General features: G+C 51.2%; 1 protein-coding gene across 4 annotated transcripts in view; it reads left to right on the top strand.

Annotated features, from left to right (window-relative positions):
- The window catches only part of Ptpru (protein tyrosine phosphatase receptor type U), a 77108-nt gene that overhangs the window by 14972 nt on the left and 34629 nt on the right, over positions 1-27507 (top strand). For 3 of the 4 annotated variants that reach the window (XM_052177545.1, XM_052177543.1, XM_052177544.1), the window contains exons 3-14: positions 2431-2702; positions 3296-3377; positions 3492-3607; positions 3879-4053; positions 4477-4770; positions 15974-16282; positions 21123-21232; positions 21499-21700; positions 21997-22099; positions 24789-25062; positions 25873-25909; positions 26625-26763. In XM_052177545.1, coding sequence (XP_052033505.1) covers positions 2431-2702; positions 3296-3377; positions 3492-3607; positions 3879-4053; positions 4477-4770; positions 15974-16282; positions 21123-21232; positions 21499-21700; positions 21997-22099; positions 24789-25062; positions 25873-25909; positions 26625-26763 — 2113 coding nt within the window. The remainder of the gene's footprint in view (positions 1-2430; positions 2703-3295; positions 3378-3491; positions 3608-3878; positions 4054-4476; positions 4771-15973; positions 16283-21122; positions 21233-21498; positions 21701-21996; positions 22100-24788; positions 25063-25872; positions 25910-26624; positions 26764-27507) is intronic. The other variant, XM_052177546.1, reaches the window with a different exon arrangement.

The following is a 27507-nucleotide window of genomic DNA, read 5'->3' as shown; positions in this document are numbered from 1 at the left end:
GGTGAAATACTGCCCCTAAAATAAAATTAGAAGAAAAAGGAAAAGAAGGCTGAAGAGATGGATTCATGGTTAAAAGCACTACTGCTTTTTCAGAGGACCTGGGTTCAAGTCCCAGCACCACATGGCGGCTCACAACCAGGGGATCCAATGCCTTCTCAAAGGCCTCTTAAGGAACTGCACATATTTGGTACACAGACATGTAGGCAAAACACCCAAATACATAAAATTTAAAAACATATGTTGTCTTAGGGTTTTACTGACACCATGACCAAGGCAACTCTTATAAGGACAACATTTAATTGGCTTACAGGTTCAGAGGTTCAGTCCATTATCATCGAGGTAGGAACATGGCAGCATCCAGGCAGGCATGGTGCAGGAGGAGTGGAGAGTTCTACATCTTTACCTGAAGACTGCTAGCAGAATACTGATTTTCAGGCAGCTAGGATGAGGGTCTTAAAGCCCACACCCACAGTGATACACCTACTCCAACAGGACCACACCTTCTAATAGTGCCACTCCCTGGGTCGAGCGCATACAAACCATCACATATATATTTTTAAAAGGAAAAAGGATAAGAGATATTGAGGCCAGATGAGCCAGTTTATTACTAATGAAGTGTTGTAGGGTAGACTGAGGCAGCAGCAGAACAGAGAGCCAGAGCCTCCCTCCCTGGTGTCCTGTTATAGAGATGGACCTAAGCCTTGGCTGTTCAACTCCCAGCATGTCCAACATAGCATCTACTGGCCGGGGAAGTGGCAGTTCTTAGTGGTGGGTGGGCTAGCAGCTGTAGGCGAGAAATCCCTTGGGGTTGGCTGGCACTGGCTGGGCTCTGGAAGCCAACTCAGTGTCCACTGTGGCCTTCCTTACCTCTCTGGTCATTGCCCATCTGCGTCACTGTCACTCCAGGTGTGTCTTTCCTCTTCGGGGTGCTCCATCCTTGTATATGTTTTAGAGGCACTGCTAGCTTGTCTGAGGGGGATACATAGAGGTACCTACCTACCCTGCAGGGTTTCTGTGTGACCTCTGTGCACCCCCAGACCCAGCCACTCATTCCAAGTCTTAGTAGGTGCTCAGATATAAGAATCTGACATAGATTCGTATTTTCCATACTCATGGGCATCACCTCCTTTAATTCTTTGGTGAAGAGCTAGGTCTGGGAGGAGGGTGAGCTTCGGTGGATAGACAGTCTAGGGGAGGTCCAGGTGGACAGGGATGAAATAAGGAGACTTGCTTTCAGAGGAGAGCGGGAGGGAGAAAGAGAGCCCGGGGAGGGGGGTGATGTCAGAGCAGGAAGGGCTACAGGGGACAGAGGAGGCAAGAAGGTGTCACCCTGGAAGAGGGAGCTATCTTAGGGAGAGTAGAGTCCACAGGAGCTGGCTAGGATGTGTCCCCTTCTAGGGTTCCAGTGGGGATAGGGGCCCGGACCGACATTCATTCCCTACCCCTGCAGGACACAGGCTGCAGCCCTTCACAGCGTTCCGCTCTCTAAGATGAAAGAGATCCCTTTAGCTGAATCACTGGGGAGCCCTCCTGAGCAGGCTCAGAAAGTGCTGTCAGCCAAGTCTGGGAGGGGACAGTGCCTGGTGGCTGCTGTGCAAGGGTGGCTTTGGGCCTCCTCCTTGGCATCTGCGGCCCCCTCACCCCAAGGGAAGCGTAATCCTCAGTCAGGTTCTGAGACATCTCCCCACCATCTCCATCACACATGGAGGACCTTCTGGTTGGAACCTGGGGTGTTTGTGTTGGAATCCGGTGTGGGTGGGAAGGGAAATTGATCCTTTCATTCAGTCTGTCTTACATATCCATCAAACTTGGGCTCAGCAGCCTGTATGTGAGGACACAGCAAAGGCCTGAGGCCTACAGGCTGGTAGCAAGACGGGGCACTGGTTTTATGAATGATCAGAGCCAGAGGCAAGGGCATGGTGTGGGTGTGGGGGTTGGGGTATGGGTGTGGGGGTTGGGGTGTGTGTGTGGGGTTGGGGTGTGGGTGTGGGAGTTGGGGTGTGGGTGTGGGGGTTGGGGTATGGGTGTGAGGGTTGGGGTGTGTGTGTGGGGTTGGGGTGTGGGTGTGGGGTTGGGGTGTGGGGGTTGGGGTTGAGGTGTGGGGGTGTGGGGACGTGTGAAGCTTTGGAATCAGTGACCTCAGGGGACCAGTCCTGTGACGTATGACCTAATACAGGGCTAGGGAAATTGGTGACTTGTGGATGGTGAGGGGCCGCGTGGGTTTGACAAGGTTGAGTTTGTCTTTTTCCTGTTCTAGCCGGCTCCTTTGGGAAAAAGACCATGGTGGAAGGGAGGGACCTACCCCATGTGAGAGTGTAGGAGCCCAAACCCTCCATTCCTGGTGGTGGCTTTGCTTCTGTTCTTTCTGAATGCGATCTTGGCTTCCCCTAAGGTCTCCTTGCCTCCCGCCTCTTCTCTCTCTCTCTCCAGGTGCCTACTTGATGGTCAATGCTTCCCAGCATGCTCCAGGCCAGAGGGCCCATATCACCTTCCAGACCCTGAGTGAGAACGACACCCACTGTGTGCAGTTCAGCTACTTCCTGTATAGCAGGGATGGGCACAGCCCGGGCACCCTGGGCGTCTATGTCCGCGTGAACGGGGGCCCTCTGGGCAGTGCCGTGTGGAACATGACTGGATCCCACGGCCGTCAGTGGCACCAGGCTGAACTGGCCGTCAGCACCTTCTGGCCCAATGAGTATCAGGTGGGCTGGGTTTAGTCAGTGGTCAGCTTGCTTGGGCTTGGAGGTAAGGGCATGGGGGTAGGCTGCCCTGACGTCAGACTAGGCTGTTGAGCATCAGGAGTCAATCTGGGGTTGAGTTTGGAGTTAGTCTGGGGTCAGTGTGGGTGCAGAGACAGAGGTCATTGTTAATAGCATAGCCAATGTTGAGGGTGAGTTGGAACAGGACTCAACTAGAAATTCTGTCTGACTAGAAGAATTCTGCTGCTTTAAGGGAGTTGTCAGCTGGGCGATGGTGGCCCACGCCTTTAATCCCAGCACTTGGGAGGCAGAGGCAGGTGGATTTCTGAGTTCGGGGCCAGCCTGGTCTACAGAGTGAGTTCCAGGACAGCCAGGACTACACAGAGAAACCCTGTCTTGAAAAAAAAAAAAGGAGTCGTCAGAGTTGGGATGACGACTCTTTAGCCTTGAGGTCACTTTACTTTCTCTGCCCACAGCTGGCTAGTGAGTGTCTGTGTGAGCGGGGTTGGTGTTGGATGGTAGGGAGAGAGAGGTCGGGTTGGGGCCAAGCTGGGCTGGAGGGATGTCACGTTGACCACTGGCGTCCATTCCCTCAGGTGCTGTTCGAGGCCCTCATCTCCCCAGACCACAAGGGTTACATAGGCTTAGACGACATCTTGCTCTTCAGTTCTCCCTGCGGTGAGTCCCAGTCCACCCGGCGGTAAGGCGGTAAGGGGTAAGGACTAGGGTAGCCGCGGCTCCCGCCTGCAGGGCGTGCAGGCTCATGCTGGGGCTATGCCTGTTTTCCCACAGCAAAGGCCCCTCACTTTTCCCGCCTTGGAGACGTGGAGGTCAATGCGGGCCAGAACGCGTCCTTCCAGTGCATGGCCGCAGGCAGAGCTGCAGAGGCAGAACGCTTCTTCCTGCAGGTGAGGGCCGCCCACAGAGACTTGGCTCAGGAAGGTAGCAGAGGACATTTTGCCTCATCAGCTTGGTTCCCTTTTGGGGTTTTGAGTCTTCCCTCCATACGCCAGCATCTGTGTCTCGCTTCCCCTAGGCTGTGCTCTGCCAGTTTGCATTCTCCTAAACCCCCCCCCCGTCCCCCCCATGGAGGCCATTTCCAGGACCCTCAAATGCCTCTGGGATAGTAGGGACTCACATACCCTGCTTCCTAACTCTCCCATCCCCTTTTCTCTTCAGCGGCAGAGTGGGGTGCTGGTGCCTGCGGCCGGGGTGCGGCACATCAGCCACCGTCGCTTCCTCGCCACTTTTCCGCTGGCCTCTGTAGGCCGAGCTGAGCAGGATCTGTACCGTTGCGTGTCCCAGGCCCCGCGCGGTGCTGGAGTCTCCAACTTCGCAGAGCTCATCGTCAAAGGTCAGCGGACTGGCCTTGGGGAAGGAAGGCCCGACAGGTGGAGACAGGCTAGGGCAGAGTCCGTAGGGCTGTGCAAGCTAGCTTCTTAGAGGATTTGATGAGGGTCCCAGGGCAAATTTAGTCAAACACTTGGTAGCAGCTTGAGGGAGCTGGGAGGACAGAGAGGGTCTCGTGATGGGGGCTGAGCGGGTTGCAGAGTTAGTTTCTAGCTATGACCTGAACAGTGTGGACTGACTGCATGAGAGGCGGACGCAGGGAGCGGGGCTGAGTCTCCGTGAGCCTTCCAGGTGCTAAGCCAACGAGTGTCCTGGGGTCCTCTAGGCCTAAGCTTGGGAATCTCGGAAGTGGGCGTGGCTGAGTTATGGCATTCTAGGGCCACGTGGTGGCATTAGTAGGCTCCTCCTCTTCTGCATATCCTCGCAGAGCCTCCCACCCCCATCGCGCCCCCACAGCTGCTGCGTGCAGGCCCTACCTACCTCATCATCCAGCTCAACACCAACTCCATCATTGGCGACGGGCCGATCGTGCGCAAGGAGATCGAGTACCGCATGGCGCGGGGCCCGTGGGCCGAGGTCCACGCTGTCAACCTGCAGACCTACAAGCTGTGGCATCTGGACCCGGACACTGAATATGAAATCAGCGTGCTGCTCACACGCCCCGGAGATGGAGGCACAGGCCGCCCAGGGCCACCACTGATCAGCCGGACCAAGTGTGCAGGTGGGCTGCGGGAAGGCCCTGTTCCACAGAGGCAGCAAGGCCTCCTGACGCACACATACACACATATATTGACACATATATAAAATAGCTTGGGCTATTTCTCCATAGCTTGTCTCAAAAAACAAAGCAAAACAGAACAAAACACACAAGATAAACAAAAGAGACAAGGAAAAAGACAAGTTCCCCACCCCCCCCAACCAAATCAAAACAAAAAGACAGACCAAGAAAACAAACCAGGAAACTTACCAGAGCCCTGTGATAGGTTGTTGTCATACCTACTTCACAGATGAGGTGACTGAGACAGAGATGTTAGGTGGCTGGGCAAAGAACACACAGCCAGTAAGGGGGCAGAAATGGGACCAAAACTCTTAATCAGCTAGGTGCAGATTCTTAATCACTATCGATTAGAAATCGTGTGTGATGGATTTTGTCTGGATTCCCTGGACCTGAAGTTGAGTCAGCAGTCAGTTCTCCCTTGTTTGTGAGGATAAAGCAGCAGTTGCTAAGGACCTGATGAACCTGCACCCAGAAACGGACAGCAGGGTGCTGTTGTTTCTGAAATATTCTTAGTGGTAAATCTTGATGAGATAAAGATTCATGTGCTGTTGTAAGAACACAGGTCCTCCTTACTCTATCGTGTTTTCCACAATAGTTCTATTTTAGATAACCATAGTTTAAATTTACAATAAAGATTGATATCTGAGTGTGGCAAGATGGCTTAGTAGGTAAAAGGTGCTTTGCTGCTAACCCTGAAGTAGAGAGACTCACAGGATGGAAGGGGAGAACCCATTCTCATAAGATGTCCTCTGACTTCCAGATGTGTGTTAAGGTCCTGCCCCTTCCTAGCAAGCCATTTGTGCAGCTGAAAAATAATGTATACAATGTAACAAGAACGTGTAACAACAAATTGACACCCATAGACTCCATAGATACCTTAACAGACTGCCCCAGTTTCCGGTGTTTGTGTGCCTCTGTTTATCACCTGTGTAAGTTTGTCACCTGTGTATACTGTGGGAAACCTGAGCAGTCAGTGTCCCTGTAGACAATTCCCACTTTTAGACCACATCCATTTCTCTCTCTGTCCTCCCACCCCCTTGGTAACCACAGATCTTTCATTTCTAGAGTTCTCTCCTCTCTAGAATGTTCCATAAATGACATCATGCAGTATATAACCGTTTTGGAATTGCTTCTTTTGTTTTTTGTGTTTTTTTTTTTTTTGGTAACAGATTTATTGCAATATGATCTGCATTCATACATGTCACTCACTAAAGTTTACGGTTTAGAGGCCTTATATTTCTCTGGCATTGTACAACTATTAATGATTGGTTTTGGAACATGTGATCTCTCTTAAGTGGGAACCTTATGCCATTTAATGCTCACCCAGTTCATCCTAATCCTGGAGCCCCAGTCAAACACGGGTCTGCTTTCCATCTCTCTTGATTTAGTTTTTGTAGATGTTTTATACAATAGAACCACGTATGATAGTTTATAGTGTTTTGCTTGTGTGTGTGTGTGTGTGTGCTTGTAGTATGTGCACTTATGAGCTCAGGCACCCGAGGAGGCCAGAAGAGAGCCCAGGGTCCCCCCTGGAGCTGGAGTTACACAGGCAGATGTGAATCACCCGATGTGGTTCCTGGGGACTGAACCCCAGGATCTCTACAAGAGCGGCAATTGCTTTAAATAGCAGAGTCCTCCCTCCCTTTTGTGGTCCTGATTTGCATTTCTGTAAGTCGAGTGTTGCTGAACATCTTTCCACACATGACTGCCGCCGCCACCGCCTGTGCTCTTCAGCGGATCGCCTTGAGCGTTCGTATCATTGCTCATTTCTTAATAGAATTGCTTTTTTTTTTCCTATAGGATTTTGAGAGTTCTTTATGCATTCTAGATACTAGATGTACCTAGAACATATTATTAATGCATTGATAGATGTCTAATCTGTAGGTATTTCTCCTGATCTTGTCTCCTCATTGTCTTTACACAGACTGAGAGCAAACATTTTAAATTTTGATGAATTTCTGTTTCTCAAATTGCCCAGTGCTTTTGGAGTGAAGCATAAGTGTTCCTTCCCTAGCCCTAGTTGCCAAAAATCTTTTTCTATTTCTTCTTTTATTTTTCTCTAAGAGTGTAACAGTTTCATCTTTACATTCATATTTTGAATAATGTATGATGTTTAAGGTTAAGAGTCAAACAGTTTTTACAATTGATATCATTTTATTTTTATTTTTTGGTAAACTTATTTACTTACTGTTTGTCTGTGTGTGGGCGTGTTCTTTCCACCGTGCCCATGTGCAGGTTGGAGGACAGCCTATTGGAGTCTGTTCTCCCCTTCTACTGTGTGGGTTCTGTGGATTGAACTCAAGTTGTCAGGTTTGACAGCAAGCATTTTTTACCTACCGAGCCATCTTGACAGCCTGCAATTCATATTCTTAAGTGTTATTAAAAGCTGATTTGTGGGGCAACTAAAAACTAATTTAATGCCAGACTTTGGGAGAGAGAGAGTTTGGTAGGGTCAGTGTCTCTGTGGTGATTGCCTTCTAGCTGAGGGGTCTGGGTGGGGTGACGTACCCACTGATGTGTTTCATTCTTCTTGTTTTATAAGTGGGAACAACATTAACCTCTACCATATGGAGTAGCATAAAAATTCAGGCAACGGGTGTTTATTGAGTGTCTATTATGTGCCAGATAATGTTACAATTACTAGGGTTACATGGCTACACCCTAGACAGAGGCCACTAGTGTTTAAGTCCTCTTAAGACTCTGCAGGGAGCTTGTGTCCTGGCAGAAGGAGGCAGATGATAAATAAATAAACAAGTGGAATATATAGTCTGTCAGATGGTGATAAGTGCGTGAGGAGGAATAAATCAGGGCGGGGACAGGGAGGGGGCGGAGGATTGTTATTTATAAAAAGCTGAAGGACTGTCTTACTGAGAAGGTGGCATTTGAGCAGAGGCCTGCAGGAGGTGAGGGGCTGAGCCAGGTGATGTGCTCTAGGGGTACAGCTGGGGAGGGGACAGTCCAGACAGGCAGACCTTTGAGTGCCAAGGCCTGGAGGCTCTGGGAGAACTGTGAGAGAAGACGTGTAAACAGGGCTTGGGATGTCAGATTCACCAGCGACAGCAGGGGCTGGAGAGCAGGATTGAGCATGCGCAACTGGTGGTCAGAAGGAGTGAGCATGCGCGACTGGTGTTCTGGTCGGCTGTGGAGATTTCATGGAGGACTGGCTGTAGGAGAGTGTACTGGCTAGTTTTTTTTTTTTTTTTTTTTTTTTTTTTGTTAACTGGACACAAACAAGGCACCTAGGAAGAGGGATGATCAATGGAGGAAATATTTATATTATCAGATTGTCCTGTGAGCGCATCGGTGGGGCATCTTCTTGATTAATGATTGATATGGGAGGGCCTAGCCCACTGTGGGTGGCCTTTAGGCAGGTACACTATCTTAGGTTTTATAAGAAAGCAGGACTAAGCAATGAGAGAGAGAGAGAGAGAGAGAGAGAGAGAGAGAGAGAGAGAGAGAGAGAGAGAGATTCTGCCTTGAGCTCCTGCCCCTGGCTTCCCGGGATGATGAACTGTGGCGTGGAAGTGGAGGTGGAAACCAAAATGAACGTTTTCTTCCCCAAGCTGCTCTTGGTCATGCTGTTTATCATAGCAACAGAGAACCAAACTGAGACAGAGGGCAAAGGTCCCTGAAGGAGACACATGGGAAGCGCCCGCGGTTCTTGTAGCCAGAGACGGGCTCTGGGAGCTGAGTGGACGTGACCACGATGAACTCAGCATCATCTGCTGATAGTTCTGCTCAGGGATGAAGGAGAAGGAAACAGAGGGGGTCCAGGCTGCTCCAAGGTGCTTTGCTTGCGTAACCGGATGGATGGAGCTGCCACAGACTGCAAAGGAGCCCTAAGCAGCAGAGTTTGGGAGGTGGTGGGGGTGGGGCTGACCTGGCAAGTGTCATAGATCAGAAGCGGTGCCTCGGCTACAATGATTTCTGAGATGCCACTAAATGTGCCAGTGGCGATCCCCACCAGGCAGCTGGATGGATGATGCGGGGCTGCTGGTACGAATCACACAGAGGGTGTTGATGGCATTCATAGCTATGTGGCAGGGTCACAGCTCTCTTGTCAGTGTTCTCAATGGGGGTGATCCTCTCCTAGGAGATGTCTGGTGGTGTCTGGAGACATGCTGCCTGCCACACTGGCTGCTGCCGGTGGGTGCTACTAGCATGAAGAGGTAGAGGCCAGGGACAGCCGTCCAGAGACGATTATCTGACACAAAGTGTCAGTGCTGTTGAGGTTGGAACCCCTTGTTTAGATTTTTGGGGAGTGCAGATGTGGGGATGGACTTGTGGGACTGATCCTCGGGATCCTGCTGTGTTTTGGGTTGATCTGGGCAGTTGTAGGGGAGCGCATACATGTGGCACAGCACAGGCACTCTAGAAGTGACAGCCATCATCAATATGGTGTTCTCCATGTTTCAAAGGCATTTTTGACTTGCCACTTAGAAGAAAAGAAATCAGAGGTTGAAGCCCTGGAAAATCTCTGTCACCTTCCTCTCAGTGTGCAGATGGGGGCGGGGCTTGCTTGAAATCAGACAGTGGGTCAAGGACCCAAGTTGTGGGGCTGTGGAAATGGCTCAGTTAACAAAGAGCTTGCTGTCAGCGACATAAGAGATGAGTGTGGTAGTGTATGCCTGTAATCACTGTTACAGTGGGTGTTGAGTGGAGGCAGAGGACTCCAACATGTACACACACACACACACACACACACACACACACACACGAGTGCATCGTCATTGTATAAAAGTGATGCAGAGAGGCAGACAGACTCAATCTCAACAGGTTAAGACTGCTTTATTGGATCAGTGAAGGGCCTCAACCTTTCTGAGGGATGAAGGTTGAGTTCATATAGGGAGGCTGAAGGATCCATAATTATATACATACATATACATATGCACATACGTCATATACATCAACACATATACATATATACACACTCACAAACACGGGTACGTACCAGGATGTACAGCTATTTTTTGTGGTTTGTCTGGGAGCAGAGGGTGTAGTTTTTAATATCTGGGCCTATCATTTCTGCAGGCGGAGCTGAGCAGTCAGCCTGGGTTTGAGCCCTTCTCCATGCCTAGGGGCTACTGTCCTGTACAGCCTGACTCAGTTCCCCACGACCTGAGGCTACTACCAAACAGCTGTAACTTTTGATCCTTCCCATTTCACAGGTGAATAAGATTCAGAGATTCAGTCGCTTGCCCATATCTGCACAGTGGCACACAGCAGAGCCAGGGACAGAGCGGGTTTCTTCCCTGAGGCTCTGATTAAACAAACTACTTGAAGAAGTGTTTCTCTTGGCTCACGGTTTGAGGGTGCAGTCCATCATGACGGGGATGTCAAGGCAGCTGGCCACAAGGCAGGCAGGCAGGGAGAGCGGGATACTGGCTACTAGTGCTCAGCCTCCTGCCTCCTTTCTAGTCAGTCTGGGATCCAAGTTATGGGACAGTACTGCCCTCATCTGGGGCGGGTCTTCCCACCTCAGTTAACCTCATCAAGAAACTCCCACACAGGCATGCCCAGAGCCTCATCTCCAGGTGGTTTTGGATCCTTTAGATTGAGAATCACCATTAGCCATCACTGCTGACACCTCTGGATTTCCGATGAGTGTTGACAGCGGCACTTCCCCTGCCTGGGGCTAAGTGCCCACTAGTGTCAGGTCCAGATAAACACTTTCCTCAGGCTAGCCAAGGGTGGGGATGGGGCAGGGGCCAGGTGGGTAGGTCCGCTCCTAATCACAGGCTCCTCTTTGGCAGCATAACCGCCCTGGAGCCTGGCCTGGGGTTGTTTTGCTCTTGGGCAGCTGTGTTGTCAGGCTCTGCAGGCCCACAATTCCCTCCACTCTATTATTTACTGTAAAAACAATAATATTGCACCATAAAAGGCTTAAAAAAAAAAGCAAACGCTCTGAATCACCATCCTAACTCAACAGCTGCCTTAATTTTTCCGTCTTGTTCCAGTCTCCATCCATATGTCTTCAGTGCACATTTTCACACACTTGCCATTGGGATGGAGCAGGCGCCCAGGATTCTGCTCCGTTTGCTCGGTGCCGGTCCGTGTGCGCCACCGTTTGCAATTATGCTATTGCCAGCAGACATCTACTGTGTCCCCAGATTGCTGGGCTGTTTGCCTCTATATCCTTATTATTGTTATACGACATCGAAAAAATTAAATGCTTGCTGTTCCCTTTATTCTCTTGAATCGTATTCTTTAGGGTAAACAGTCAGGAGTGATTAGAAGGGCTCGGACGTGTTATTGCTTTGCGGCTTGCTTCCGCTAATTTGTGTTGCTACAGAAGTCTCGCTTTGGTGCACTCATTTCTCTATCGATTACTATTGGCTGGGCACTCTGGTTTACCAGGTCCCATGAGATGCTTATCTTTCCTTTTTCCTTATGTTTATTTTGAGGCATGATCTCATATAGCCCAAGCTAACCCCTAACTACTATGTAGCCAAGGATAACCCAGAGGTCCTCGGGACCCCTTGGGGGTCGGATGGCCCTTTCATAAGGATCACCTAAGACCATTGGAAAACACAGATATTTACATTATGATTCTTAACAGCGGCAACATTACAGTTATGAAGTAGCACAACGTGGTGAACCATATTAAAGGGTCGCATCGTTCAGAAGGTGGAGAACCACTGCCTTAGCTTCTGCCTCCTAAGTGCTGGGGACACAGGCCTGTGCCTGGCTTATATTTGGTATTTAAAGGAGCTAGGTTTGTTGTTTGTTTTGGGGACAGGGTCTTATGTGCTTCAGGCTGGCCTTGAACTTGCTAGGTAGTTGAGGATGACCTAGAACTTCTGGTCCTCTGACCGCTTCTCACCCAGTGCTGGGATAGTTCACAGTTCTGAAGTAAGCATTATTTCCTCCATGGACATAAGTTATTCAGAAGGGCTAGGTAGCTTTCCTGGAGTTGCAGAGCTGGTGAGGAGTGCATGCAGGATATGGATTTGGATGCGCGTGACCCTGTTTGAAGCTCCTCCCACGGGACAGAGGCAGTTACGGGCGGAATACTGCCCGCTGGCCTTGTCACAATCAACCCGTGCTGGGTCAATTTAGTTACGTGCGTCCTCCTTTCCCAAGTCCCCTACCCTCTGGTATCTGAGTGACCTGTGGGATTCACCTGGATAGGTCCCTGAGCTCCTTCTTGCCAGTGTGTATTAGGGAGTGCCTTATAGTGCGTGGCCTTTGGAAGTAGAGAGTCTTGGAGTCACACCCTTAAGTCAGCATACCAGTCTTGGTCAACATGGTGTTTGAGCCCCAGGATCTGCTTAGGTCTGAAGGGAAGAGGCAAGAGAGCTTTCCTTTCCTGGGCAGACCAGGGTCACCCAGGCGCTGGAAAGGGAGCTGTCCACCTAAGCTAGCACTTACCATCCACGCAGGCTGCTGCCCCGAGTCCTGAGCAGAGCGTTAAGTGGCCTTAAATCTGGATATTGCAATATAAAACTTCTGGATCTCTGATTCTTTTGAAAACTGGAAAGGTCTAGAAATTCGAGCCTAGCATCTTCCTTAGAAAGACTGATCAGCAGGAGCCAGACTTGACCTGCTGCTGGTGGTAGGACCCCCCACAGTCTTGCTCATTGAATGGAGAGATTTGGTGCAAAACAACAAAATGCAAGAAATATTTAAATGCACACACATATATACCTAATAAAATTACCCGAGGAGTGTAACGCTTGTTTATTTTTTGTGTATATCTTTGCAATCTATTTTATATATATTGACAAGAGACTGTGAAATATTTAGCCATGTTAAATATGTGACCAGACCAGAGCATGTGTTGGAAGATATTGGTGAACATTAACTCTACCCTGAAGTGATGGACTACAAGTTGTAATGTGTGTTATTTACACTTCAATCAACGATACTAGCAAGTTTCTAACTGTTAGCAACATAGTTTGTTTCCCTTGTACATTCTGTATACATGATTTGAAAATGCTGTACCTGGATGGTCCTTTTTAAACTAAACATTATTTGCAAAACAGAAGGTATTATTTGTTTTTAAAGCTTTTGTAAATAAAGGCTTCAAAAATGTTTTCCTATTAAAAAAAAAGAAAAAGAAAAAGAAAGAAAGAAAGAAATCCCGCAGGAGGACAAGAAAGCAAGTAACTGAAGGACATCAAGGAAGGTGGGAAGGTATTCCAGTGTGGGCAGAGCTGGTCTGAGACCCACTCTCACAAGAGAAAAGACAGGGCTAGCAAATTGGCTCCTGTAGATGCCCTGGTACAGTGCACACAGGCCAGCCCAGAGCTGCAGAGCAGAGACCATGTCAAATTGCTGAGCAAGATGGCGGGCGAGCACACAGTAGTATTATCGTTCCAGCACATAAGAATGGAAGGTCAAACAGAACCCACACGAACACCTGTGGGCTTGTTGGGCCAGAATGGTGAGAAGTCCCTCGTATGGGCAACTAGCCCAGCGGCAGGCATCCTGCACCGGGTGGCCGTGAGTAGCAGCAGCCAGTCTTTAACGCCTGTGTGGGATGGAACTTGAGTGTGTTTTGCTTTTGGGGAGAAGGGAGCCAGTCAAGAGGCAGGCCTTGTCAGCAGGGTCTGAAATCTGAAATCGTTCTCTGATGGCTGCATATAGGGCTGAAGGGAAGACTTGCCTCTGGCCTGGGCTAGGGAGGAAATGAAAGCTGGGTGGGGTCAGGGACTTGCTGTGCTCAGCTTCTAGGTTGGCAGTTGTCACCCAGGCACTCCTGTGTTGGGAGTGTGAACTCATGTCTCCAGATGTGTCTTCTATAACAGGGCTGCTGAGTAAATTGCCAAGGACAGTGACCCCAGGGACCTCTTTAACCTCCGAAAGGGGCTAAGTCACAGGGTCTTCTCAGCTGCTCACAAAGGGGTCCTAAGGTCTGTGACGGGACGCTCTAAAGGAAGGCACTCACAGAACTTTTGAGGCATGGATTCAAATGTCCCCCAAATCAGATAGTGAGGGATAAAGGATCATTGGAAGCATCTTGACTTCTTCCTTCTCAGAGGTTTGATTAAGATCACAGTCTGGTCAAGGCAGACAGGGGGATATGAGCTGAGCCCTGGGTCTCTCTTGGTTTCACTTAGGGAGTAGGGAGTAGGGTGTGTGTGTGTGTGTATGTGTGTGTGTGATATGGTATGTATGTGTGGAGTCTGTGTGTGTGTGTTATATATGTGTGATGTGTGCATGTGGTATGTGGTTGTGTGTTGTGTATGTGTTGTGTATGCATGTTTCTGTGTATGTGTCTGTGAGGTGTGTGTGTGGTGTGTGTTTATATGTGAATACACATGCTATACTATGTGCATGGAGGTCAGAGGGCAATTTGTAGGAGGCAGGCTTTCTGTCTACCACATGTGTCTTGGGAACCGTATTCAGGTCATTAGCCTCACCTTGTGGTTTTATTATTATTGTTGTTGTTGTTGTTTGGATTTGTTTTTTTCGAGACAGGGTTTCTCTGTGTAGCCCTAGCTGTCCTGGAACTCACTCTGTAGACCAGGTTGGCCTCGAACTCAGAAATCCGCCTGCCTCTGCCTCCGAGAGTGCTGGGATTACAGGTGTGCACCACCACCACGCCCGGCTCTCACCTTGTGTTTTAAGATGTTCTCATGGTACCTTAGAGCTCACTGGGTAAGCTAAGCTGTCTGCCCATCAAGTACCAGGGACCTGTCTGCCTCTGCCTCCTGGGTGCTGGATTACAAGTGCACACCACCACATCCATGTTTACGTGGACTCTGGGAATTGAACACTGCCTTCGCCTTTGCAAAGCAAGCATTTTAACCTACTGAGCTATCTCTGCAGGCCCCCAGTTTCCCTATTTACAAAATGAGGACATATGGCGTCATTAAGAGACTGTAGCACAGCCTGCCTGTCCCTCCTGTTGGTGCAGCTATGTCTCTGTAGCATGGGTGTGACTGTTAGGTGACTTCCTCCTGCAGATCAGGGCAGGGTGGGTCAGAGTGTGGGCCCTGGGGCTGGCCTGACTGGGTTTCCATCCTAGCTCCCCTTTGGTTTTGTGAGTATGGCCTCCTCACCTCAGCTCCGACCTTTGCCTTCTCTTTGTATGGTAGGTCAATGGCAGCCCCTGTCTCATGTTTCAACAAAGATTAAATGAGATAACCCATCTTCAAGCCTCCTGAAAGATGCTGGACACATCCAACCCCCTACACATTAACTGTCAGTGTTACTGCTGCTGCAGCTGGCAGTTTCCCTGAGGCCCCGCGTTGGGGCTCACCATCGAGTCTGCACCTTACCCATAGAGCTCTTCGTCGGTCTTAAGGACAGGGATCTCCGTTTCTGCATTCCACACATCTCCTGTCATTGTGCCATTTGCTGTCCTAGCTCCATCGTCCTGGTTTGTACATATCCTTGTAATCCTCTCTCGATTACTATACATGGTTTCACAATAAGTTTAGAATTAGTAAATGAAAATACAGCCACAGATTGATTCTGATTGGCCTGGTGTTGTTCAGAATGTTCTTGAACTAGGGGGTAAATTGTGCTAATTATAGCACACCTTATCTTGAGACTTTGTAGCCCAGGCTGCTCTTATAGGTATGTACCACTATACGTGTAATAGCTAAAGGTTTTGTTTGGCTTTCCATTGATCTGTCTGTCTGTCTGTCGTGTATGTGGTGGGGCTACACTGTGAATATTGGAGTCAAAGGACAACCCCATGGAGTTAGTTCTTTTCTTCTGTTACTTGGGTCTCAGGAGTTGTACTCAGGTCGTTAGGCTTGGCCAAGCATCTTTACCTACCGAGCCATCTCGCCAGTGCACTGAAGGATTACGGTGTGTTAGCATTTGCCATACATGGTTCACGTGTATTACCATGACAGTCATAGCATGTAGTCTAGCTATTTTCCCAGGGGGCCTTGCTTCTATGGGGGGTGCTGGAGACCCAGATCTAGGTCCTGCAGTTTAGGAAACTAAGACTGAGAGAGGTGGAATCTCTTAGGCCGTGATTGCCGGCTGCAGCTGGTAGGGCCCAGATTCACACGCGTGCCCCCTTACTCCAGAGCATACGGTATTAGCCTCTTCAGTTCTGAGGGTGCTTGGAGTTCCTGGGGGGTGAGGAGGAATGATTTCTGGGGGCTGACTGACATTCTCTTCCTCCCCTTTTTCCTTTCCCATTCCCCCCTCCCAACCTTCTTCCTGCTTCCTGTGTCTCCAGAGCCCACGAGGGCCCCCAAAGGCCTGGCTTTTGCCGAGATCCAGGCTCGCCAGCTGACCCTGCAGTGGGAGCCCCTGGGCTACAATGTCACACGTTGTCATACCTATGCTGTGTCCCTTTGCTATCGCTACACCCTGGGAGGCAGCCACAACCAGACCATCCGGGAGTGTGTGAAGATGGAGCGGGGTGCCAGCCGCTACACCATCAAGAATCTGCTGCCATTCAGGAGTGTCCACGTGCGTCTAATTCTCACAAACCCTGAGGGGCGCAAGGAGGGCAAGGAGGTCACCTTCCAGACAGATGAAGATGGTAAGCGTGCAGGCCACGTTCCCAGAGTTCTGAGCGCCTCCCAGACCCAGGGCCAATGCTCAGATTCACGTAGAGGACTGTAGCAAGGCAGTGGTGCGCCATTACTCATTCCTGGAGAAACTGTGGGTTCTTAGGTTAGAGTAATTTCTTCTTTAAGGGTCTTGAAGAATTCAGCAGCTAATCTGGACCAGAAATTTTCTGCATGGCAAGGTTTTTAATAACAGTTTTCAAATCTATTTGAGAAATAGATTTGGATGTATTCCGTCACTTTCTACCTTGTTTTTTGTTTTTTGTTTTTGTTTTTTGTTTTTTTGAGAGAGCCTCTCACTGAACCAGGACCTCACCAGCAGGCCTGCCTGGTTTTGTTGTGGGCGCTGGGTCCTCCTGTTCGCCTAGCAAGCACTTCATCCACAGAGCCAGTCTCTCCAGCCTCATTTTTAGCTTTTTGAGACTTTATTCCGCCCCCTTGCCCCACCCCTTCCCCTTTTCTACATAGCATGGTCCTGCTATGTAGCAGAGGCTGGCCTCAGCCTCTAATCCTTCTGCTTCCGATTCCTTGGCGCGTGAGTCTAATTCTAAGGTGTGCACTGAAAGCTGTGTGATTTTCTTTATGCTCTGCTTGAGCTGCCTCCTACGATGTTTGTCATCGCGTCTGGGGCTTTACCCCACCCAGACATGTCCGTGATGAGCATGCGTCCTACAGCACTGAGCCCTGTCCTCAGCCCACCCGTACATTCTGTTTTCATTACCATATTAAACCTTTTCTAATTGCTGTAATAATTTCCTCTTTGACTCAAAAGTCATTTAGATTACTTTGATAATTACTAAAAGAAATTAGAATTAATTTCTTTTCTTCTTTATCTTTTTTGGGGGTGGGGTGATGGTGGAGGTTTTTTTAATTTAAGACAGGGTTTCTCTGTGTAGACCCTGGCTGTTCTGGAACTCACTCTGTAGACCAGGCTGGCCTCAAACTCAGATCCACCCGCCTACCTCTGCCTCCACAGTGTTCTGGGATTAAAGGTGTGCACCACTACCTGTTCACTTTGCTTGATATCTAAGCACTTATAACTGTGTGTGTGTGTCTGTCTGTCTGTCTGTTTACCGGGGAGTGATATTGATATCTGGCCCTTGTACATGCAAGGCAAGCCCTCTACCACTGAGACGTCCCCAGTCCACTAAGGAGGACTTCTAATTAATTATAGTTTCATTATTGATTTATGGCCTAATCCACTGTGGTCAGAGAAGGCATTCTGCATGTAGTCTTTTGAAATTTGCCCCTTGCTGCATGGCCCAGCAAGTGGTTAAATGTTGGTAGATGTGCCCTGTCGCTCGCTCAGCCTGCTGCATGTGTCACACTGCCTGCTTAGGCGCGTGCTCCACGTCAGATGCCAGGATGATGGGTTCTACGTATTACTGTAGACAACCCCCATGAGCACCCTGGGCGGCACGCTGCTGTTTCTAGTCTTCTGGGACAGAGGAGCTCACAAAGGGAGTCTGTGATTGGCAGGGCAGGGTGTTGTAAACCTGGCCCTAATGCTGCGTTTGCTGTTTTGTTTTGGTGCTGGGAATTGAACCTATGGCCTTGCACATGCTGAGCACATACTTTACCACCAGCTTCACCCCGTCCGAGTTACTTATTTTTAAGTTTTTTGAGAGTGTGTGTGTGTGTGTGTGTGTCTCACCTGTCATGCAGGTTGTGTTTGAATTTATGTTGGTCTTTCTACTTCCCTTTCCTAACTGTTGGACTTGCAGGTCTGTATCACCACGCCTGGCAGACCTGCCACTCCTTGCAGCTGCACTCTAAGGCCAGTGCATGCCCAAAGCCTTCTCTAAATTCCTGCAGGTTCCCAGGAACCTGTAAGAGGATTGGCTCAGAGGTTTTCTGGCTGCCCATGTGTGCAGTTTTCTATTTCATATGTAATATACATACATGTGTATGTGTTTGTGTGTGTATTCTATATGTTCTATTTATAGCAGTAGCCCATATAGAACTCAGCCCACTTCATTGGCTGTCCCTGAATACTACTCACCTCCAGCATCTGCAAACACACTGAAGGCTTTCTATGGCAGGACCCAGCAATGGCTGTGATTGCCCCACAGCTTTGCACAACCTGTAGTTAAACACCAGACTACTCCATTCTCGTGATCTCTGCATGTCAGTTGGTCCCCAGGGCTATGGGCAGTCTACCTCAGTCCATCATCCAGGGTGCTTGTCCTAAGTCAGTCCAATAAATTCCCATAGCCTGGACACCTCAGGAAACTCACATCCGAACGAAGAAATCATATCCCCACCCACACCACCCAGGAGGCCACTAATTCCCTGCATTCGCCACCTCCCAAGGGTAACCACTATCCTGCCAGATAACGTTATGTGTGACTTTTTCTTGGTTCTGGGCTTTGGGTAAACAGAGTCATGCAGTAGATGTTTGCTTTGTGCCCACTTGTTTCTGTGAACTTAATGCTCTCAGGAGATCCGACTGCGGCATGCACGGTCCCAGCAAATGTGTTCTCAGGACTGTGTGGTTCATTCTATAAACCAGCCCTCCGCATCTACTTTCTGTTAACTGTTGGGAAGTTTCCAGGTGGATTCTGAGTTGGGGTTGCTTTGAGCAGTGCTTTGAAGAAAGTCTGGGCAGATTATTTTTGGTTGATACTCATTCGTTGTGTGGGCGTGTGTAGGAGAGAATGGCGAGGTTGCAAGGGCGTATGCTCATCTTTAGTAGATTTTAGCTAGACAGTTTTCCAGTCGTGCCCATTTATACTCCACTGGTGGTGAATGAAACTTTTGTGGTTCTGTGACCTTACTGACCTGAGAATTGCCTTTTCTTTTTTTAAGTTTGGGTAGGTGGAGAATGATCTTGGGAAATTCTTGCTTTAGCTGAATGCTTAGCTTTCACTGTATGTTTGTGTGCTTGCTCACCCCCCCCCCGTGTGTGTGTATGTGTGTGTGCTCACTCCCCGTGTGTGTGTGTGTGTGTGTGTGTGTGTGATCACTCCCCGTGTGTGTGTGTGTGTGTATGAGTGTGAGTGAGTGTGTGTGCTCACTCCCCCTGTGTGTGTGTATGTGTGCGCGCGCTCACCCCTCCTCTGTGTGTGTGTGGGTGTATGAGTGTGAGTGTGTATGTGTGTGTGATCACTCCCCCTATGTGTGTGTGTATGAGGGTATGTGTGCTCACTCCCCCTGTGTGTGTGCTCACCCCTCCTCTGTGTGTGTGTGTATGAGTGTGAGTGTGTGTGCTCACTCCCCCTGTGTGTGTGTGTGTGTGTATGTGTGTGTGTGCACACTCACCCCTCCTCTCTGGGTATATGTGTGTGTGTGTGTATGAGTGTGTGTATGCTCACTCCCCCTGTGTGTGTGTGTGTGTATGTGTGTGTGTGCTCACCACTCCTCTCTGGGTGTGTGTGAGTGGGTGTGTATATGAGTGTGAGTGTGTGTGTGTGCTCACCCTGTGTGTGTGTGTGTGTGTGTGTGTGCGCACGCATGCTCACCCCTCCTCTGTGTGTGTGTGTGTGTGTGAGTGTGTATGTATATATCTGTGTGTGTGTGTGTGTGCTCACCCTTCTCTCTGGGTGTATGTGTGCTCACCCCCCTGTGTGTGAGTGTGTATGTATATATCTGTGTGTATGTGCTCACCCTTCTCTCTGGGTGTATGTATGCTCACCCCCCAGTGTGTGAGTGTGTATGTGTATATATGTGTGTGAGTGGATGTGTGTTAGTGAGTGTGTGTGTGTGTGTACTTACCCCTCCTCTCTGGGTGTATGTGTGCTCACCCCCTACTCTGGGTGTGTGTGTGTGTGTATATACATATACATATACATATATATACATATACATATATATATACATATGTATATATATATGTGTGTGTGTGTGTGTGTGTGTGTTTGTGTAGGCCTGAGATGCTCACATTGGGTGCCTTTCTCTATTGCTTTCTACCTTATTTTTTGAGGCAAGGTTGCACTGAGCCTGGATCTTCTTGTTTCTGTTTGGCTGGCCGGCCATCGAGTCCTGAGAATTCCACCTGTCTCTGGCCCCTGACCTCCACACTGAGTTACAGACGTACACCAAGTGCCTGGCTTTTGCATGGGTGTTGGGGATCTGAACCCAGGTCCTCATGCTTTACCCACTGGGCCGAGAGACTCCTCAGTCCAGCAATCTCTGATTCTTATCCATGGTTCTGCTGTCCCTGCTTGATGGCCCCTCCCCACCCCCACCCCACTTCCCCCACCCCAGGTGTGTTCCTGGTCAGAAGCTGCCTCCCCCATCCCCTGCTGTGTTTGTTATTAAGAGTGTATACTGCAGCCCAAACCAAACTGACCCATGCCTCCCAGTGCCTGCGTGGAAATTTTCATAGCACATGTGTAACATAGCACATGTGTAACATAGCACATGTGTAACATAGCACATGTGTAACGCAATCGTCAGTGCTGTTAAGTTTCTTCAGTCTCATTGAGATTGTTTATGTAATTAAGATCATTTTAGACAGAAAAATATCTCCACCCATGATCCCAACCCCCTATTGCAATTGTTTTCCTTTCTCTGGTAAATATCTACATTTCCTGGAAGTTACCAGCTGGAGCAGGAGCCTGAATAGAACCTGCTTGCCTGTGAAAGATGGAGGAAAACGTTGTTGCCCGTGGAATGGGCCATGCTGGGTTTGGACTTTGCATACCTCACATTATTTAGCTCTGGAGAGAGGGGGACTGTGTCATGTCCATTTCTTAGATGCAAAAACTGAGGCTCAGGTGGGCTAAACAGCCCAAGCGGAACAGCTAGGAAGAGGCAAGGCTGAAGCGTGAACCAAAGCCCGTTCCCCTCTACCTCCTCCTTCCCTTCCAGTGCCTGGTGGGATTGCAGCTGAGTCCCTGACCTTCACTCCGCTGGAGGACATGATCTTCCTCAAGTGGGAGGAGCCCCAGGAACCCAATGGCCTCATCACTCAGTATGAGGTGAACAGGGGCCCTGGTGGGAGGTGGGAAGTGGGAGGTCAAAGTTCCCCCCTGTGCTGTGATACAGAGAGGCCTGTGGGAAGACCGGGGTGGTCCTCAAAGCTACTTCCACGGTGGTCAGAGTCGGTGCCCTCTGAGTTCTGAGCAGGGTAGGGGGCAGGCCTAGTGCACCTCTAGTTTCTGTGGGATTTAGTGGGTGGGTGGGGTTCCTGGATAGCGACACCCATCCCTGTCCTGTGCCACCTCCCTGCTCCTCCGTCCTCCAGATCAGCTACCAAAGCATTGAGTCCTCAGACCCAGCAGTGAACGTGCCCGGCCCGAGACGCACCATCTCCAAACTCCGGAATGAGACTTACCACGTCTTCTCCAACCTGCACCCCGGCACCACGTATCTGTTCTCCGTGCGTGCTCGTACGAGTAAGGGCTTCGGCCAGGCGGCTCTCACCGAGATAACCACCAACATCTCAGGTGAGCTTCCATGGGAGGGAGCCCAGGATCCCAGGGCTCCTAGGATATGGAGGGGTAGAGCAGCCTAGTGTGGGTATAGAGGACCTTGGTAAGGTAAATGAACCATTTAAAGGCTGAAGTATGGAGTCAGGAGATTATAGTGGGTGAATCAGAGTTAAGGTCAGAGGTCGGAGGTCGGAGGTCGGAGGTCAGAGGTCTAAGATCAAGGGAACATGATGATAAGTCTGGGGGGCCGGAGATCAGGTCTTCACAGACCAGTGTCCAGGCTCCAAGCTTCTGTCTCTGTCTCTTCTCAGCACCCAGCTTTGATTATGCTGACATGCCGTCACCCCTGGGCGAGTCCGAGAACACCATCACTGTGCTGTTGAGGCCGGCCCAGGGCCGCGGAGCACCCATCAGGTAGGAAAGCCTGCGAGGAGAGGGTAGGCAGCGGGCCTCACCTCTGACTCGGCCAGCTCTCGGGTTACCCTGTTCCCTGCCTGGGCTCAGAGTTGGCAAGGGTGCTCCATGACTCGGGGCAGTGGGAAGCTTGGGGCCGCTCCTTCCCAGCCAGGACCTCAGGCCTCTGCGGGGACTGTCGTGGGTTTCCTGGACAGTGTCCGGTTCCGAGAAGGGATGGTTTAGGCCTCCCAGGGCGATTCACTGGACATTTAGGAGAAGTGAGACTCTTGGGGCCTCGTGTTCTCTAGCTGGTTCTGTTCCTGGACGTATGGGGTGGGCATTCTGGAGGGGTGGGCGGCCAGACAGATAAGGCCATCCCCATAGAGCACGTGGTTTTCCTGTTTCCCACTCTCTAGAGGACTCTGGGATTACTGGTGTCATGATGCCTGCCTCAGTTCTGTGTGTGTGTGTGTGTACACGCACGTTCACATGTGTGCATGGGAGATACAGATGGGGAGTGCGGGGGGTCATCTCAGGTTGCCTCTGTGGTGCATTGGGTGTGGAGATGTGAGGGTGGGTGAGGGGCACGTGGGGAAACCGGTATGAGTGTGCACGTGTTTGAGAAGGTGAGGGTGTTCACGCAGGCGTGACTCATGGTCAGCCTGACAGTGCTAGGGCTTCATGTGCATTTTACCCCCATGGGATGCCGTTCAGAGCACGTGATTAGTCATGCTAGCAAAACAACTGAAGAGAGAAGGAGTCAATTTGGCTTCCGGTTTTAGAGGGTTCAGTCCATGGATGTGCACACAGGCAGAGCGTCAGGTTGTCGAGGACATGCCGGGATGGGGGGTGGTGGTGGTGGTGGTGGTGGTAGTGGTGGTGGTGACGTACCTCAGGGTAACTGGAAAGCAGAGAGAGAGTACCAAGGTTTGAGCTGGCTAGCCCTCTCCTTCCCCGACTATTCCATCTGTATCTTCAGCCCATGGGACGGCGACCCACTCTTAGGTGGTCCTCTCTGGACACGCCTTTGTACACATGCCCAGAGGTGTGCTTTGCCAGTCTCCTAGATGTTTCTCAATCCAGTCAAGTTGACGGCCATGTTAGCTGTCTTATCCTGCAAAGCCTCTGCTGTGTGTGTGTGTGTGTGTGTCTGCACACATGTGCGTGCTGGAGTACAGACAGGGAGTGTGTGTGTGGAGTCGTCTCGGGGTTGCCTTTGTGGTATGTTTGGTAAGGAGATGGGAGGGTGGGTGTGGCTCTTTTGGAAGTCCAGAGCTCCTCTGCCCCTGGGCTGTCCTCTTTTAGTGGGGACTGGTGGCTGTCCCATATAGGTGGTGCCTAGATCCCTCCATCCTCTCACCCTGCCCTTTAGCTTCTCTTCCTCACCTGCTGGGTCTCTCCATATTTGCCGCCACAGCCTGCCTGGAGCTGACTCTCAGGCCCCTGCAATGCCGTTATTTTCTGAAGCCTCTGGGTCCTTGTGTGGCATCACCAGGGAGGACTCGGCGAACTTCTCCCTCAGTGTCCTCTTGAGGGAGATCCTGTGAGGTGTACTGGCCACGCTAGATGGGAACAGGGAGATGGGACATGGTGGGCCGGTGACCCTGGCATGTCCCCTCAGCTCTTCTAGGCTCCGTTTTCTTAGATATCATTCCAACTCCAGGCTAACGTGAGTTACCTTTGACTTCTCCTGGGAGCACTTGAGGATGGAGGAGGCTTGACCCTAGCTTAGGGGGCTGAGAGGGACCTGGGCTGGTGTTTGTAGCAATTTTGTGACAGGTAGTAAACTGACTCCATGCATCTGGAACTGGAGGGAAGGCAAGGGCTTTCCTGCTTCCCAGAGCACAGGTTGGCAGGCAGGATATCACCAGTGGGCATCACAGGTGGGCGTCACAGGTGGGTGTCACAGGTGGGCGTCACAGGTGCGTGTCACAGGTGGGTGTCACAGGTGGGCGTCACAGGTGGGCATCACAGGTGGGTGTCACAGGTGGGCATCACAGGTGGGCATCACAGGTGGGTGTCATGGGTGGGCGATACAGGTAGGCGTCACAGACTGAGCAGTTAGGGAAATATTTAAACACACCAGACCCCACCCAGTCCACTCTAGCTTAGTGGACTGGAGGACTGGAGGAGCCATGGCGGTCAGGAGTAGAGATGCAAATCAGAGCATGAGGGCCCTGTGGGGCACAGTGGGCACAGTGGGCTCCAGTTTGTAGACAGAGGGCTGCCTTAGGGTTTCAAGGGCTCTAGGCAGCACCAGGATGTATGTGGTTGTTTGCTTAGTGATGGTCTCTTTTCTGCTGTGGAGAGATAGTTCTGGGAGGCCCAGATTCCTCAGTATCAGCACAGGCCCTCTCATGTGAACACAGGAAATGTGGCCTCACCCTAGTCATCCTTTACCCAGGGAAGAGTCCTTGTTTCCGTGTTCCAGGTTCTGTGTCACACATAGGAGGGCTCACTGACAAGGTGGGCCATAGGGTTTATTCTTACGGGGCGGGGCTACAGTTGGTGTCAGCAATAACGATGATACTCATTAGCTAAGTGCCATTTCTGTCTACACCCTGGGTCACTCCCATCTTGCAGAGTAGGAAACTGAGGCCCGGGAGCATCCATGACTTGCTGGTCTAGAAAAGAGCAGAGCTAAAGCCCCGACCTTCCCCGCCCGTAGGCTCTCTGTGGTCACTTGCACTGTCTCCTCCCTGTCCAGCGTCTACCAGGTGGTTGTGGAGGAGGAGCGGCCGCGGCGCTTGCGGCGGGAGCCCGGAGCTCAGGACTGCTTCTCCGTACCCCTGACCTTCGAGACAGCCCTGGCTCGCGGCCTGGTGCACTACTTTGGGGCTGAACTGGCCGCCAGCAGCCTGCCTGAGGCCATGCCCTTCACGGTGGGTGACAACCAGACCTATCGTGGCTTCTGGAACCCACCGCTGGAGCCCAGGAAGGCCTACCTCATCTATTTCCAGGCAGCAAGCCGTCTGAAAGGGGTGAGGGGCCAGCGGAGTCCTGGTGGTGTAGGCCGGGGTGGTGGGTGGTAGGGTGAGGAGCCTCTGGGGAAACTTATCACTGAGGCCTGAGGCGTGGTCCTAGACTTCTCTGTAGGCTAACCTCTTCCGATACTCCTGCAGTCCAGGCCCCCTTACGTGCATTCTTTCAGCCGCCTCTTCCGAAGAAGCCCACCTTTAGAGGTCCAGGCCCCACCTCCACCCCAGGCCCCACCTCCACCCCAGGCCCCACCTCCACCCAAGGCCCCACCTCTACCCCAGGCCTCACCTCTACCCCAGGCCCCACCTCCAGAGGTCCAGGCCCCACCTCCAGAGGCCCAGGCCCCACCTCTACCCCAGGCCCCACCTCCAGAGGTCCAGGCCTCACCTCCAGATGTCCAGGACTCACCTCCACCTCAGGCCCCACCTCCATTCCAGGCCCCACCTCCAGAAGTCCAGGCCCCACCTCCACTCTTGACCCCACCTCAAGAGGTCTAGGCCTGGCCTCTACCCCAGACTCTACCTCTTCCCTCTTGGCTTCTGGCCTCTCAGTGTTCCAGTTCTGGCTTCTCTCACTGTTTAGCAGGCGCCTGCATCAGTTCCTGCCCTCGTGTCTGAGGCCCCACCCCACTTTCCTATGCTGTGTTTGTGTCCTTTGATCTCACTGGGTTTAAGGCACGGCTCTATGGAGCATCCTCAGTTAACACTCTGCAGCTGACGTGTGAGCCCTGTCTAACTCAGTACAAGCCTTTCTGGTCTGTGGAGTGTGCATTTGGCTTTTGTGTCTCTGAGCCCCTTTATCTGTATTTCCAGGAAACCCGACTGAACTGCATCCGAATTGCCAGGAAAGGTGAGTCCGCTAGGTATCTTCAGCCCTGCCCCGGCCCGGCCTCTCATCCATGCAGCTCCAGGGGCCCCAGGGCTAAGGGAGCAGACAGGACTACAGGAGCTTAAAGCTGCGACTGGCCGTGGTCAGGAAGAGTTTCCCATCCTGGGCCACCTCAATGGCTCCTTCTCTCAAGCTGGACAGCAGGCCACCCCTCCCATCCTTTCTACTCCCCATAGTGACGGAAGGGACTCTAAGGGAGACAGGGACCAGCCAATGGAGAGAAAGCCATTGAGCTTGTGTCTTGTGTCTTGAGGGTGATGGTGAGAGACAGACAGGGAGACTGTGATGTGAGTCCCTTTTCTAGACATGGGATGTGGTTGGTTATGTCCTGGGATGTATCATCTGTGACATAGGTACTTCGCCCACTCCATCACTTGACAGGTGGCAAGAGTAGTTCGGAAGGCCCCGGGTGCTCCCAGTTCTCTGAAGATCCTGGGGGAGGCCCTAGGGAGTGTGAGAGAAGAGCGGGCTGAGGGAGGCTGAGCCGGAATATGGAGGCGGGGCTGTTGGCTGAGAGGCGGGGTTAGAAGATCCCTCCCAGACTGAACAGTGGAGCACTGTCTGGATGCAGTGGTGGGCCGATGCGCATGCGTGTTTGTGCAGCCTGTTCGGTTCTCAGGTCCTGGCCCTGGTGGCCTTTGCTTCCTTGATTCTCTGTCCTCTTTGTTCTCCCCAGCTGCGTGCAAGGAGAGCAAGCGACCCCTCGAAGTGTCCCAGAGATCGGAGGAGATGGGGCTCATCCTGGGCATCTGCGCAGGTGGCCTCGCCGTCCTCATTCTCCTCCTGGGGGCCATCATTGTCATCATCCGCAAAGGGTGAGTGGGCAGTGCCCTGACCCACCAGGGGCCCTTACTACGGGAAAGCCTGCCACGCACAGAGGAGCTGTGGCTGGGGTTGGTAGAGCATCTCGTCTCGTGGCAAAGTATGTGGAGAGTTGCCAGCCTGGGCAATGGGCCTGTGGATTAACACACATTGGACGGTGGGAGTCAGAGACTCAGCAAAGGGCATTGTTGTAGCTGGAGCACAGGTCTGGCTGGTGCCAGGTACCACTATCCAGGAATGAATATTCTGCTTGGTGCCAGGGAGCCGTGTTGGAAGCAGGCCCTGCCGTCCTTTGCCTACAGGGGCTGTTCCAGTAGGAAGGGACAGAGTCTCCCTGACTGTGACTTGGCCCCTCTAGCCAGGGTATCTGCCCTGACTGATTGTGAGGCCCAGAGCCCCCGAGTGAGAGAGCTGGCAGGGAGATGAAGGACATCTGGTCTAGTGCTGAGAATGGTTTTAGAGCAATAGAGCATGTCAAAGCTGATGATCTCCCTCACTACGTAGAGCGCGTCCCTAGCGCCCAGGAAGCCCTAGGTTCAGTCCCCAGCGTGGGATAAACCAGAAATGATGTCACACCACATGTGCCGTTCCAGAGATGGATGGGACAGGATCAAAAATTCGAGGCCATCTTGGTCATCTCTGCTAAATACTGGGTTGTCTGGGCTGTAAGAGATCTTGTTTTAAAACAACACAAAACCTCAAAGCACCAAAACACAAACATTCCCCCCACCTCCAGA

The sequence above is a fragment of the Apodemus sylvaticus genome, chromosome 3 (assembly GCF_947179515.1).
Source record: "Apodemus sylvaticus chromosome 3, mApoSyl1.1, whole genome shotgun sequence".
NCBI lineage: Eukaryota > Metazoa > Chordata > Mammalia > Rodentia > Muridae > Apodemus > Apodemus sylvaticus.
Note: the sequence above shows the minus strand (reverse complement) of the source record. Positions and strands in the feature narration are given on the sequence as shown.